This window comes from Vombatus ursinus, unplaced genomic scaffold, assembly GCF_900497805.2.
Source record: "Vombatus ursinus unplaced genomic scaffold, bare-nosed wombat genome assembly UNPS02003292.1, whole genome shotgun sequence".
NCBI lineage: Eukaryota > Metazoa > Chordata > Mammalia > Diprotodontia > Vombatidae > Vombatus > Vombatus ursinus.
In genome coordinates this window covers 2,838,514-2,853,916 of record NW_020943070.1, presented here as the reverse complement: position 1 = coordinate 2,853,916, position 15,403 = coordinate 2,838,514, and the positions used below count along the sequence as shown (strand labels likewise).

Sequence of the window (15,403 nt, the reverse complement as noted above, 5' to 3'; positions counted from 1 at the left end):
AGGAAAAAAGAGGGAGGAGGAGGGAGAGGAGGAAGAGGAGAGAAGGATGGAGGAGGAGGAGAGGGAGGAGGGAGGAGGAAGAGGAGAGAAGGGGTGAGGAGGAGGAGAGGAGAGGGGAGGAGGAGAGAGGAGGAAGGAGGAGGAAGAGGAAAGAAGGGGTGAGGAGGAGGAGAGAAGGAGAGGGGAGGAGGGAGAAAGGGAGGAGGGGGAGGAGGGGAGAGAAGAGGGAAGGGGGAGGAGAGGAGAGGGGAGTAGAGGGGAGGAGGGAGAGGGGCAGCTCCCATTGCTAAAAGCCATTTACAAAGTGTTTAGCAATGAGGGCAGCTGAAGTTAGAAAAAGAAGGGACCCTCAAGGCTCTCATCATCTATTCCCCCATTTACAGAGGGGACAATTGAGACTCCAAGAGAGGGAGGGGCTTGTGAACAGACTGCTGGACTTGGGAGTCCTGGGTTCCAATCCCACCTCAGATGCTGTGACAGGACAGGATCTGTTTTTGCCTGTCTTTGAATCCTCGGTGCCCAGCCCAGGGCCTGGCACACTGTGGGTGCGTAATAAATGCTTGTGGATTGATTGCTAGCTGTGTGACCCCAAGCAAGTGAATTGACCTCTCTGGGCCTCCCTCAGCTTCCTCACAGAGATAAGACCCATGATACTGACCTCCCTGGCTTGTAGTGAGAACCCCTGGAGATTAGGTTTATGCCTGCTATCATCATCACCATCAGTCCCAGTGTAGTAAATGGGAGAGACTTCAGAGTTGTGTGAACTCTGAGCTCCCCAACTCGGAGCCTCAGTTTCACCACCTGTAAAATGGGTGCTTTGAAGGCTGGTGAGAGGTAAACCTCTGGAAACTCTGAGCACATCTCTATGTTACAGTTGAGGAAACTGAGCCCCCAAAGCTGGGTGACTGGCCTGGGGCCACAAAGCCAGGAAGTGGAAGAACTAGATTGCTTTTTCTACCCCATTAGACAGCTATCTCCCTTAGGCCCAGGGCTGCAAATACAACCCGCCTGACATTTATTAAGTGCCTACTGTATGCTGAATTCCATGTTCAGGGCCAGAGGAGATAGGAAGATTAGGTTAGATAGTGTTCTCACCCTCCAGGCACTCACAATCAAGTCATTCAACAAACATTTATTAAGCACCTACAGTATTTGGAGGGCCCCATCTCCAGGGCTGGACAGAACAGGAGCTTAATAAAGAATATTGTTGGTTGACTGATTGATGGCATGAAACTATAGATCTGAGGGAAGGAGAAGGGAGGAGGCGAACTCGGCCCTCTCTCCTACTTCCCCAGGCTGATTCTGGGTTCCCCCAGCTCACTAGGATGGAGGGCGAAAAACCCTGTGCAGGAGAAAGAATACCGGGGAGCCCTGGCTTCTGGTCCCAGCTGTACCACTAACATCTGGGTGAAGGTGGGCAAGCCAGTCCCTCTCGCTGGGCCTCAGTTTCCTTTTCTGTAAAATGAGAGGGTTCAATAAAAGTCTTTCCACTTAAGCATTCACTGTCTTCATTCATTCAACAAACATTAAGCCTGGTCCACTGGGCGCTCAGTAACCTGGCCCCAACGATCTTTCCAACCTCATTCTTCATCACCCCCCTTCCCATCCTCTGCGGGGTTAGCCAAACTAACATTCTTACTGTTAGTAAGAATTTCTCCACACCTTTGCCTAGGCAGTACCTCCTGCCTGGAATGCCCTCCCTCCTCACCTCTGCCTCTTAGAATCCACTGTCCTTCAAAACTCAGCTCAAGCACCACCTACTATGAGAAGCCCTCTCTGATTCTCCCATCACCCCAAGTGTTAGTGTCTTCTCTTCCACACTGTCTTGTTTTTACTCTGCATATTTATATGGACACATATAACCCAGGACTCCTAAGTCCAGCAGTCTGTTCACAAGCCCCTCCCTCTCTTGGAGTCTCAATTGTCCCTTCTGTAAATGGGGGAATAGATGATGAGAGCCTTGAGGGTCCCTTCTTTTTCTAACTTCAGCTGCCCTCATTGCTAAACACTTTGTAAATGGCTTTTAGCAATGGGAGCTGCCCCTCTCCCTCCTCCCCTCTCCTTCTCTCCTCCTCCTCACCCCTTCTCTCCTCTTCCTCCTCCTCTCTCCTCCTCCCCCTCCCCCTTCTATATCTCTCCATAGAATATAAGCTTCCTGAAGGCACAGACTGTTTAATTTTTGTCTTTGTAATCTCTGGCACACAGCAGGTGCCTAATAAATGCTTGTTGGATGAGTAACTGATTGCCTGATCCTTAAGGGGTAAAAAGACAAGAAATGCTATCTCTGCCCTCTTGGGGTTTATAGTCTAGTGAGGGAAATCATACACTCACTCACACACAGACACACAGAAACACAGACACAGAGACACAGACATAGACACACACAGACACACCCACAGACACCCACACACAAATAACCAATACTCAAGATAGAATGTGCTAAGGACCTCAAGAGGAGGGAAGCTCATTGGAGTTCAGGGAAGCCTTTCTTCCAGCTGAGGAAATCAGGGGAAGCTTCCTGGAAGAGGTGGTTTGAAGGCAGGATAGAATTTCCATAGGAAACATTTGTTCTGTTTGAGCTGGGGGTGGGGAGGGAGCGATGCCAAGGTTCCTATAATTGGCTCATCACCTGATTAGAGGATCATGGGAAGGGCCCTCAGAGGACACCTTATCCAACTTTCTCATTTTACAGAAGGGGAAACTAAGGCACAGAGAAGGGAAAGGGACTTGCCCAGGGCCTAGCTCTCCATCTGGAATGGGTCTTTGGTCATCTCCTCCAACCTTCTATTTTACAAATGAGAAAATGACTTGCTCAGGTTCAAACAGTCATTAAGTGCTAGTGGTGGGATTTGAACCCAGGTCTTGTCAATTCCAAGTCCAGTCTTGTGGCCCCTAGCTGCTCACAGATCTAGAGCCTACAGAGGCCGTGGAGGGCAGAGCCCCAAAAGCACATGTTTTCATAGCTCTGTAAGGCATAATAATAATAATAATAATAACAACAACTAACACTTCTATAGCCATTTAAAGTTTGCAAAGTCCTTTACAAATGTTTTCTCATCTGACCCTCACACTAAACCCTGTGAGGGTGGCACTATTAATTATTCCCATTTTACAGATGAGGAAATTAAGGCTGAGAGGTGATTTGTAAACGATCACCCAGGTGGCAGGGACCAGCAGAGGCAGCATTTGAACTCGGGTTCTATAGTTCTCTCAGACCCTCATCCAAGTCCTGGGGTGGGAGATATCTTTTTTTCCCCCGGAAGTCATGCTCCCAGAGACAGTTCAGCTCCACAGTTCCGTGATGTCTCTGCCAGGTAGTTGCAGGAGGGTTGGTTTTGGGATCAAAAGACCTAGGTTCAAATTCTAGTTCTTGGGACCTTCTCCACTCTGACCCTCAGTCTCCTCCTCTATAAAATGATAGTTGGGTTAGATGACCTCTGAGGTCCCTTCTGGCCATCCAGCTAGAATCCTAATCGCAGGGATCTTTTCCCGTTTCCCAGCACTGATATGAAAAGGGAAGAAAACCTTGGATCTTGTCCTTGTGGAAGGCCCAGGGAAGCTCCTCCAGCTCAGGCCCCAGGGGCTGGCCTTTCAGTCCCAGGTTATCTGCCCAGGGATGGTCACTGCCTCATTATCTACAGCACTTCTCTTTTCATGGAAAACAGGTTTGGGAATAAGCGGCTAGGCCTGCCTTGGGGAGGCAGGCACGTGACAAGAAGGACCCCACAGCTCAGGAGCTCTGAGGCTTACAAGCCTGGTCCCTTCCTGCTTCAGCTTCGCTGCCTGAAAACTGGGGAGAAGAACCGGGTCTGGCTACGTCTAATGAGTCTAGAAACTGGACCGAAGGCTCCCTGAGGGTGGGAGCTCTGCAGCCAGAAGGGGGCCTGGGAGGCTCGTTGTTTTTACAGATGAGGAAACTGTGGCTGCGGTAAGGGCAGTTCCTCAGATTCACCATTCCAGAGTTGGAGGACTTTGGAGGTCCCAATTCAGAGGAGAAAATGAGGCCCCAAAAGGTCAAAGGATCTGCCCACGGCAACATGGCCAGGAATAGGGAGGGCCGGGATTTCAGCTCATGACCTCTGTCTCTTTTCGCCCAACCACGCGGGAGAGATTCTCAGGACAAAATTAGTCCATATGCCCTTTCACTTAAAAAGACAAACACATGCCTTGGATTCCCTTAGGGAGAGCAGTGCCCTCCCCCTTGCCCCCAAAAGGAGGCTGGGAAACACTCACTACCAGGAAGAGAATCACGAAACTCCAGAATAGAAAGGGACCTTAGATTTTGTCCGAGACAAGATTCTTCAACTAGAGCATCCCGAATTGGGGAGTTGGGGAAGAAGCAGTCACCTAGTCTTTGCTTGAATAATTGCAGTGATGGGGAGCTTACTACCTTACAAAGCAGCCTGCCTTCTGTAAAGGCCACCCAGGAGTGGGAGCCACACAGAACAGCTCAGATCCTTCATCCCCAGGACAGACAGGTAACATACTGCTTTCCCAGTCAGCTTTCTCCACTGCCCAGAAGGACCTCCACGTCTCCCTCAGGTTCTTAATTCAGTCTCAGGTGAAGCCCCCAAAAGGAACATAAAAGTTTGGTACAGTGGAAAGTGTGCTGGCCTTATGGGGCAGACAGGTGGTGCAGTGGATAGAGCACTGGTCCTGAAGTCAGGAAGACCTGAGTTCAAATGTGACTTCAGACCAAACACTTGACACTTACTAGCTGTGTGACCCTGGGCAAGTCACTTAACTCCAATGGCCTAAAATTTGAAAAAAAAAAAGAAAAAGAAAAAAAGAAGAAGAAGAAGAAGAAGAAGAAAAGAAAGTGTGCTGGCCTTAGAATCAGAGGACCCGGCTTCTCCTGTGGGCACCGATGTTTGCACCTGTGTGGTGGTGGGAAAGTCAACCTTTCTGAGCCTCGCTTTCCTCCTGGGGAAAGGGCTGGAATAAAGGCACTGACTGATCAAAAAAGAAAAAGAAAATGAGAGGGATGGCATCTATGGCCTCTGACATCTTTCCTGCCTCTAAATCTATGATCCACTGCCCTGGGTGTCAGTTTCCTCCCCTATAAAATGAGAGGGTGTCAGAATATAATAGGTGTTTAATAAATGCCGACCTACCTCCTCCCCCAAAACCATGAATAAAGCCCAGGTTCTGATTTCTACACTCGGCTCCCTCACTTTCCTCTTTGAGGTGCTAACCCACTTACAACTCTGTGTGTCAGCTACCATGGGCAGCCCTTACCTCTGCTCGGGCAGAGACCATTTTGCCTGCCTTCCCCCAACCTCTCATGGACCCTGTATTATGGCAGAGCACTGGACAGGAGTCAGGAGGCCCAGCTCAGCAGCAGCTGGGACTTCCTTTCTGCGCCTCCGTTTCCTCATCTGTAAAATGGTCCTGAGGCTGCCTGGATAGCCCACCTTACTGGGCAGGGCATTCAGAGCTCTGAGGTTGACCCTGCATGCCATAAGCACTTCATAACTACAGAGTTGCTTCCAAACTCATCATTTCTTTTGATGCTCAGATGGGTCTTTATTATCCCCATTTTTCAGAATTGGAAAGCAAGGCCAAGTGAAGCCCGAGATCAGGTGGCCAGTTGTTGCAGAGTTTGGGCATGGACCAGAACCCAGAGCTTCAAAGTCCTGGGTCGGAACTCATTCTACTGCACTGTAGCTGGGGTGCAGATGAACTGCCCCCCCTCCCCTGGGTGCCTCCCACACAGCCATGATCACTGCTCACACCCCTCCCCCCAGCACCTTTAACAGCTCCAAGAACTTACTCTAGAGCTGGGGGCGGGCCGCTCCTGCCAGGCCCCCTTCTTTGCTCCCCCCAAAAGGCAGGATTCACCCATGGTGAGCTAAAGGACCTCTGACATAGGCATTCCTGCACCAGTGATTTCCCTGGAGAGGAGTCTAGAAATAGTCACCTAACGTCAGCACCATAATGAACCGTGAAACATGGAATATTATAGCACAGAGCCAGCTGAGACCATCAGAGCTGGGAGGGGCCTGAGAACAGGGGATGTCAGAGCTGGGAGGGAGCTTAGAACAGGGAATGGCAGAGCTGGAGCAGAACCTTAGAGCAGGGAATGTCAGAGCCAGGGTGAGGGGGTTAGTCTTTCGAGATGACTTAATTCAAAGCTTGGGATTTTACAGCTGAAGTAAATGAAGGCCTGGAAAGAGGTCTTGCTTCTGAGGTCATGCAGACAGTAAAAGGCAGAAGGGGGTGTGGGGGGGGCTGGGGGGCCTGACCCAGGTCTTCTCTCCACAAACCCCAGTTCTTCCCACTAACCACACTTCCTCCCACGGAAGCACAAGTCAACCAAAGCCTGGCCCCATTCAGCTCCGGGCCAGAGCCGGTGGGTGGGTCCGTGCAGATGTGCCTAGGGGAGGAGTGAGTTTCTGAGAAGGGATGAGCAGGGGTCTCACTGCGGAGCAGAAGGCGGGAGGAGGCCACTGACGCCGGGACCAGATGCTTCTGTCTGTTCTAATTTTGGGCCAACAGAGACGTGCTCCCAGGGACTTCCAGAGGCTGCCCTCTAACTTCCTGCGGGGGAAGCCACCTCCTCACACGTGGACGACCCCATCTGTCACTGGCCTCCTGAGGTCTCCCTGGCCCTCTCTGGCCCCCAGAGCTGCCCTCCCAAGTCCTCACAACTCTGGCCTACAGAGCCTCTCCCCTTTACCATCTCCTAGGCCCCCCAAACAGGCCCTGAGGAGGGGCCTGCAGCCTGCTTCCCTAGGGTCCCCTGTACCAAGCAACACCACGGGAGCTAAGGGCCAAGGTCGAGCCTGGACCACCTGGGAGGGCCTCCGTGGGCCGTGACGGCCCAAGTTCAGACAAGTAACTTTGTTTCCGATGTCCACCTGTCCTCCACCCCTGTACTGAAATGCCTCAGGGGGCTCAGTAGAGGCTGCAGTCCTTGGGTCGTGGGCGGGGGCCCCTGGAGGGGGGGGTCACGGGCAGGAGACGGAGGGCCCCGAGCCCGAGGCGGATGTCGGACCGGATTACCTTCAGCAGGAAAGTTTTCGGCTTGGGTCCCCTCTTCTTCGGCCCATAGAGCTCCCGCTCCCTCTCCCTGGCGAGGAGAGACCCAAACGTGAATTGAGAGACACGCCCCATGCATCCATCTCTCCTCCACGGGTCCTGAGGCGACGCAACTCTGGCCTCTTCCCCTCCACCCCCACCCCACCCCCCAACTCACTTCTGCTCGAAAGCCGCAATGAGCCTGGAGTCCAGGATGTTTTCCTCGGGTTCCCAAGTGCTGTACCTGCGAAAACACACATGCAAAAAGGAGAGAAGTGGGAGAGGCGCGAGCACACCAGGCCAAAAACAGAGCGAGCCCCCCAGGTTTGCGAGAGACCCCCTGGAGCGCAGGCAGCCAGCGGGCCGCTGGCAGCCGCTGCAGCGCCGGCCAGAAGGGCACCGGGCACCGGGCACCGGGCTGCTGCTGTTACTGCAGGAGGGAGGAAGGGAGGGAGGAAGATGGAAAGAAGGATGAGAGGAAGGCTGGGAGGGAGGACCGGTGGCTTTGCAACAAGCGGCCCCCCGCGACACTCACTTGATCGCCCAACCTTTCCATTTCACCAGGTACTCGATGCGTCCCTGAAAAACAGAGAGAAAGAAGATGAGGAAGATGAGAAGGAGGAGGAGGAAGAGGAGGAGGAGGAGGAAAGGCGCAGCAGGGAGGGAGACAGGCAGCACAGTGCAGGTCAGCGCCCGGCTTGCAAGGCACTGACCCGACCTCCGCTGCACGGGCCCCGGGCCGCTGCAAGGGCCCGGGGCCAGGGTGGGGGAGGGGCGGCCGCTCACCTTTCGGATCCGCCGCTTGATGATGGATTCGGCCGCAAACACCCGCTCTCCCACTGCAGACAGCTCCATCTTGTTCAGCAGCGCCCACAGCCCATAATACTTGAGCTCCCTCCTCCCGCGGCCGCTGCTGCACCGCTCGCGCACGCGCGCCCCGAGCACCCAGACCCAGACACGCTCCAGCCCCGGGCCCCCGCCGCTCCCCGGCTCGCCTTCAGTGGCTCGCGCCGCCGCGCGGGCACCACGTGACCGGCACCGTTACCAGGGCCTACACCTCCCCGGGGGCGGTTGCTAGGGAAAGGGAAGAGCGCGCGCTGGCTCTTAAAGGGACCCCGCCCCCAAGAAGACTTGGGGGGGAGGAGGAGGAGGAGGAGGGAGAAGAAGAAGGGAGGAGGAAAGAGGAGGAGGGACGAGAGGAGGAGGGAGGGAGGAAGACGAGGAGGGAAAGAGGGGGAGGTGAAGAGGGGAGGAGGGAGAGGAAGAAGGAGGAAGACGAGAGGGGTGGGGGAATAGAGGAGGAGGAAGAAAGAAGAGAGCAAGAAGAGAAAAAAGAGGAGGGAGAGGGAAGGAGAAAATGATGAGGATGAGGCCAGAAGAAGGAAGAAAGGAGGAGACAGATGGGGGTGGGAGGGAGGATGGGTAGAGAGGGGAAGGGGGAGGAAGAGGGAGGAAAAGAGGGGAAAGGAAGAAGAGGGAAAGAAGGAGGAGAGAAGAAAAGGAAGGGAAAGAGGAGAGTGAAAGGATGAGAGAGAGAAGGAACCAGGAGGAGGGGAGAAGGAAGAAAACACAAGATGGAGAGGAGAAGGAAGGAGGGGGAGAAAGAACTGGGACTCCCTGGTTTTTTGCAAAGCACTACGGGGATGCAATGCTGCAGTATAAGCAGCGTTCCCAGCCCCTCCCCAGGCTGCAAACCTCCGCCTCGGGCCGCCCTGCATCTAAGCAGCCAGGGCCTCGGGCCAGGCAGCCACAGGGCTCTCCAGGGAGTCTGGAAAGGCAGCAGGGTCTCTGGGCCCCTCCGTGGGACTGGAAAAGGAGGGTCCCCTCCAGCCCACGTTTGCAAACGGTGACAAGCGAGGCAGCCAAAATGCCTGCCGATTTTCCAGCAGTTCCCAGTTGTTCTTTTAACATCTGCATTTATTTCTGTATCGGAGAAGATGGGTGATGCGGCCAGTGCAGATGCCTTAAAAAGACACCCCACCAAATCCATGCCCTGCACCTCCAGGAAAATACCAGTCTCTTGGGAAGGAAGGGAACAGGAAGAGGGGGCTTAACTAGGAACGATGGGAGGACATGTTATCTCGGTACCTTAACCCTTCCGCTGACGGGAGTCTACCGACGCTCCCCGCAGATGGTAGACCCACCTAGGCACCGGAGCTCAGCGGACCCTCCCAGGAAACCCAGCCTGGGCCTTCACCTCTTTTGTCACTGTCGAACCTCACAAGACGACTGAGAGGGGAAACTGAGGCCCAGCCACGATGACTTGCCCAGGGGTACATAATAACAGATCCAGTTCTTTTGACTCCTCCCCCAGCACCCTCTCCCCTGGGATCAGTTTATTCTACGGAGAAGAGGGACCTAATTCAAGTCATAGTGAGGACCTCATTAGAATTTAAGCTTAGAGCAGGGCCTCTTAACCTGAAGGTTAGTGGGTAGATTTTAGAGGGTTCATCAACTTGGATGGGAAAAATGACATCTTTATTTCAATATAATTAGTTTCTTTTATAAGCCTATGTACTTTCTTTTATGCACCCAGACATTATCCATAAGCCTCACCAGATTGCCAACAGAGGATCCCCAATCTGGAAAAGGTTAGAACGTGGGAGGCAATTATTAAGTGCTTACTGTGTGCTAGGCAATGTGCTAAGTGCTAGGGGTACAAAGAAAGGCCAGAACACTGCCCCTACCTCCAAGGAACACACAAGACACGTGGAAGACATATATAATGCTGATAATCTCAAAGAGGGGGGTAGGAGAGGGGACCTGGAAAGGCCTCCTGTAAAAGTCAGGATTTGAACTGTCTTGAAGTCAGAGACAATGGGTGGAGGGGGAGGGAGAGCATTGCAGGTGTGAGGGACAGCTAATGCAAATAAGGGGAGGTGGGAAATGGCCATGTTCCAGAAACTGCAAAAAGGCCAGGTCAGTGGATTGTAGAGTATTTGGGGGAGGAGAGGGACAGATTGTAGGAAGTCTGGAAGGGTAGGAAGGGCCCAGGTTGTAGAAGCAACCTTTGGAGTTTATCAGTAGGGCTGGGGGCGATGTGGTCAGATCTGTGCTTTAGTAAAATCCCTTGGAGGATGGAGTGGGGAGAGAGTTGAGGGTCAGGGAGACCAATCAGAAGACCGTGGCAACCGTGATGAGGGCCTGTATGGGAGGGGTGGCAGTGTGAATAGAGAAGAGACAAGTATCAGATTTGAATCAGGGATGATGCTGAGGTGCCTGGGGAATTGGAAGGTCTGGACAGTGCCCTAGTCCTAATGAGGAAGTTCAGAAGAGGGGAGGGTTTTGGAGGAAAGACACTGAGCTCTATTTTGGTCATGCTGAATTTGAAAAGGCCATTGCTGTTGCTGGCCCAGAACTCAGGAGAGACTCGGCTAGCTAAGCAGAGAATTTGTCTGGATAAAGCTGAGAATCGTCACTGAGAGATGACCGTGGAAGCTAGTGAGATCTCCACGAGATATAATAGAAAGAGAAAAAAGAAGAGGGTCAGGACAGCACCTGGGGGGGGGGACGCCCTCAGTTAGTGGCGATAATGTGACAAAAGCTCATTTTATTAGCTAACATTTCTACAAAGCTGGTCTAAGGTTTGCAAGGTGTTTTATAAATCTTATGTCATTTTAACTTCATAACAACAGGAGGGAAGGGGAGAATAGGTGCTGTTGTTAGCCCTATTTTACAGATAAGAAAACTGAGGCAGAGAGAAGTAACTTGCCCAGGTCACACAGCCAGTAGGTGTCAGAGGCAGGATTTGAACTCAGGTCTTCTGGATTCCAAATCCAGTAAAGAAACAGAGGAGGAGTTAGACAAACAGGAGAGCCAGGAAAGAGTAGTGTCACAAAAACCCAGAGATGTAAGGGTACCCAGGAACATAGAGTCTCAGAGCTGAGTAGAAGCTTAAAATAGAGGATGTTAAAAAACTTAGAGGCTCTTTAGGACTAGGCCCCTCCCAGCTGTGACATTCTCTATTCTAATGTCCCCACAGTTCAAAGGTCCCTGCCAGTCTGGACAGTCTCTGTTCCAAGGCCCCTCCCAGCTCTGACGTTCCCTGTTACAAGGCCACTCCCAGCTCTGACATTGGCCTTAGAACAGGGGGTGTCAGAACTGGGAAGGGGCCTCCGAACAGGGAATGTCAGAGCTGGGAGGGGCCTTAAGTCATCTGGTCTAACTTCCTCATTTTGCAAATGAAGGAGCTGAGGCCCACGGAGGGGAACTGAGCTGCCTCAGATCACTCAACTGTCCTCCAGGCTGGTGGGATTTGGTGCCCAGAGGCTTCTGACTCTAGGGCCAGAGTTCCTTCTGTCCCTCCCCCATGCCTCCCAGTCTGAAGGCCCCCCCTTCTGTTTGGGAAGGGACCCACAAAGATGAGGAGTCAGCAATCTGATCTGTTGTCAAATTGTTTAAAAAGAACGAGAAAGGAAAAATTCGTGAATGTGTAACAATAATATTTATGTGAAATCTGTCAAAAAGGAAGCAAGGTTTAGGTTAAGCGGGCCATCTGCTGACTCTGTGGGAGGCCCAGCTGGGAAGGCATCGACACTGACCTCTCTGGGAGCCCTTGGTCAATGGCCTGGAGTGGGGATCCTAGCCTTGAGACTTGCAGGCTCTCAAGGCCAGACGATCCTGCCCCTCTGCCCCGTTCCCTACCTGAACTTCCGGGCTGCTTGGCCCAATGGGTCTTCGGAAACACAGTAGGCCAGCTCTGGGGACCTGAAAACCCATGGTGAGAGAGGCCCAAGGTCTGGCTCTGGGTCCTGACTCTGTGTGCCTGGGTACAAGGGTCTCCAGCCTCCCCCTCCCCGGCTCCTAAATACTCTGTATTTATTATGTAGTTATCAGGTTACATTGTTTCCTCTAGTAGTCAGTCAAGAAACATTTATGAAGCACTTACTGTGTGCCAGGCACAGTGTTAAGTGCTGGGGATACAAAGAAAGGCAAAAGACATTTTCCCCCTGTGCTACCTAAGCCCATTCTGTATCTTACCTACTATGGCTTCAGAAATATTTGTCACTTTTCTGATTTGTTTTCATTTCAACTGAAACTTGTCATTACGAATTAACATCTGACCATGTTGCAGCATATCATATAATAAACTTAACATAACTGACCGGAAAAAAAAAAGATTCCCTGCCTTCGAGGAGTTTACAGTCTACCGGGGAGGTAGCGGGCAAACAGCCAGGTGTAAACAAGACAGAGACAGAATACATTGGAGAGAAACAGCAGAGAGAAAATGCTTATATTGATGTGCAAATGGCAGCTCTTCGAGGGCAGGAACGGTTTCGTTTTATTCACTTTTGGTTTTAAATCAGCACCAAGCACAATGCCCGGCACATAGTAGGCACTTAATAAATGCTTGTCGAATGAATGAATGTCAAATGTGCCGCTAGGACTGGATAAACCTCAAGACTGAAGTCAAGCCAATCTAACAAACATTTACTGAGCAACAGACTTTTGTAAGTCAGCTACCAGGCAGTGTGGTGCAGCGGAAAGAGCCCTGACTCAGGAGTCAGGACTCGGGTTCAGATCCCACCAAACCTGACATGGGTAGCTGTGTGACCTTGGGCAAGTCACTTTCTCTGAGCGAGTGGGGGTATCCTGCTCTAAAAGGGATTTGGGCTTCAGCCAGGGCTGTCCACGGGGAATGGGAACTGATGGCCATCTCTGCCTTGGAGTCATCTGGGTGGGTAATGTTCTTGTCTTACCCAAATAGGTATTATATTCCCCCAGCACCGTGTTCTGCACCCAATAGGCACTTTATAAGGGCGTGATCTACAAGTCCCGTTGCTCCCCTCGTTCCTGGCCAACCCAACGTCCCCCTCACTCTGTCTGAGAAGCCACTACAGATTCATGGCACTTAAGGCACCTTAGAGACCATCTAACCAAATCTCCTCCCTAATTTTACAGAAAAGGAAACTGAGGCCCAAGGAAGTTAAGTGACTTGCTCAGGGTCACACAAGAAGTTAAGTCCAGGATCTCTGTCTCAGAATTCAGTGTTCCCTCCCCTATCCTGACCTTGCTCCTCCACCCTCACTCCCCTGCCCTGCTCCCCTTTTTTTGGACCAGATCTGTGACTTCATTGATAGGGACCTCCCAGTGATGAAAGTCCCTCAACCAATGTAGGTGTTCGGTGACCTAGAATCTTAGAGATTCTGCTGGGGGTGGGGGGGGGGGGAGAGGTTCAGTTACTTATCCAAGGTCACACAGCCAGTAAATGTCAGAGACAGGATTTGAACCTAGGGCCTCCTGACCCTGAGGTTAGCTCTTTATCTACCCTTTCCCATCCCATGGTTGCAGGTCCAACTATGTCATTCTCACTACTCCAGTGGCCTCAAGGCCATGGAGTCCCCTTCCTCCTTCCTCCCTGACACATCCTTTTAAGTCCAGTGATACTGTCCTTTAGGCTGTTCACCAAACAAGACCCCCCATCTCTTGGGCTGCCGACATTTCCTCTGACCATCTCCCATTCCTGGAAAGCTCTCCCTCCTCATCCTCTCTCCTCCTCATCCTTCTTCCCGGTGCCCTTTGAGTTCCAACTAAAATCTTGCCTTCTGCAGGAAGCCTGACCCAGCCCCTCTTATTCCTAGTACCTTCTTGCCTCTCCTAATTATTTCCTATTTATCCTGGAAATAGCCTCTTTGTACGTATTTGTTTTCATGTTGTCTTCCCAAGAGCTATGAGGTCCTTGAGAGCAGGGACTGTCTTTTTCTGTATCCTCAGCTCTTAGCACAGTGCCTGGCACACAGTAGGTACTTAACAAATGCTTACTGACTTTCTCCAATCTTATGCCTTTTTTCTTTTTTTAAAAATATATTTTCTAGTGTGTGACTCTGGGTAAGTCACTTTACTTTATATTATATATATATATCTTTATATTATATATATAATGATATCTCATTTTTATATCATCTACATTTCCAACTGTATCTCTTAGAGAGCCATCTCTTATAAAAGATAACAGTAAAAGGGGAAAACTTAAGCCATTTCTTTTGAAAAATAGAAATTTAATAAAAATGTAAAAATATTTTAAAATAAATATTTTAAAATAAAAATTTAAAAATAAATTCTTTATTGATATTGTTGGTTTTTACATCACTTATATTTCCCCCTGCATACACCCTCCTAGAGAGACATCCCTTATAACATCCTTCAAAGGATTCTTTTTAAAAAGAGGAATTAAAAAATTCATCAAAAATACATAGAAAAATCTCGCATTATTTGCAATGTTCCACATCTGTGCCCTCCCCCCTGCATCAAGCCCCCTTCCTAACAAGCCAGTTCACTACCCTGTTTCTCCTGATTTCAGACAGGTCTGGATGAGCAGAAGGGCCTTGTGGGAGCAGGAAGGATGCCATGTGGACGACCTAGGTGTTCTGCAGTAGTTCTGAGCCTCCAGTACCCTGTTAAGCCGCAGAGGAGACTGGGCCAAGGGAATTCCCAGGGCCTTCCTTCCCTGGGCCTCAGAGAGCCCTTACCAGGCTCCAGTGAGCAGAAAGGGCTTTTCAGTTTGCATCCTGTCCCCTATTAATCAAGGAACCATCATATTGATCTTGGAGACTTCTAGCTCAAGGCAGGCCCTGGCCTGAGGCAGGCACTAAACAGGGAAAGCTGTAGGCCTTTTTGGGCCTCTCCCCTCCAGCTCTAAGGTTCTGTCCACCTACTCTGTGGGTATCATGCAGATAGCAACACATGGAGGCTTTAAAACCAAGAAGAACTGGGTTCAAATCCAGCCTAACTGTGTAACTCTACCTCTCAGAGCTCTAGGAAACTTTCCAAGACTAAAAGTTGCCAAGAAGGTGCCCACCTGTACTGGTAGAGGGCCTGTGTCCACTCGGGAGTTCCCTAAGAACCAATGAAATTACAAGGTAGCCTTCATCCCTATGACCTCAGGTATCTTCTTGTCGATTCCACTGAGGTCACAGATTTAGAGACCATCAAACCTGACCCTTTCATTTTACAGATGAGGAATCTGAGGCACAGAGGTTAAGTGACTTGCCCAGGGAGGAATGTAAACTGCTTAAGGACAGGGATCTGATTTTTGATTTTTCGTTGTGTTCTCACAGCTCAGTACATAGTAGGTGCTTAATAAATGCTCATTGATGGATTGAATAGAAAGATCTCTGAACTTGGCATCACAAGGCTTGGGTTCTTGTCTAGGGGCTCCCCCCTCTCACTTGCTATATGACTCTGGCTAAGCTGCTTTCCCTCTCTGCCCCTGGGAGATGAGAGATGATCCCCGGACCTCAGAGGGTCCTTGTCAGGTAAGCTGAAGGGGTCTTTGCTGTAAGCAGGCCTTGAGGGCAGACTGATGGGTGACCTGGAATCATAGCCTTGGACCAGGAAGGGCCCCTTCCTTGGAGGCCAAAGCCAATCTGCTCAATTCACAAAG

At 51.1% G+C, this 15,403-nt stretch overlaps 1 protein-coding gene across 1 annotated transcript in view; it reads right to left on the bottom strand.

Moving 5' to 3' along the window:
- CBX6 (chromobox 6) overlaps positions 1–7,931 on the bottom strand; it is an 11,830-nt gene extending 3,899 nt beyond the window's left edge. The window contains exons 1-4 of the mRNA XM_027870884.1: positions 7,807–7,931; positions 7,556–7,599; positions 7,199–7,264; positions 7,006–7,072 (exon numbers count right to left, since the gene is read on the bottom strand). Coding sequence (XP_027726685.1) covers positions 7,006–7,072; positions 7,199–7,264; positions 7,556–7,599; positions 7,807–7,875 — 246 coding nt within the window. The 5' untranslated portion in view covers positions 7,876–7,931. The remainder of the gene's footprint in view (positions 1–7,005; positions 7,073–7,198; positions 7,265–7,555; positions 7,600–7,806) is intronic.
- Positions 7,932–15,403: the final 7,472 nt, after the last annotated feature.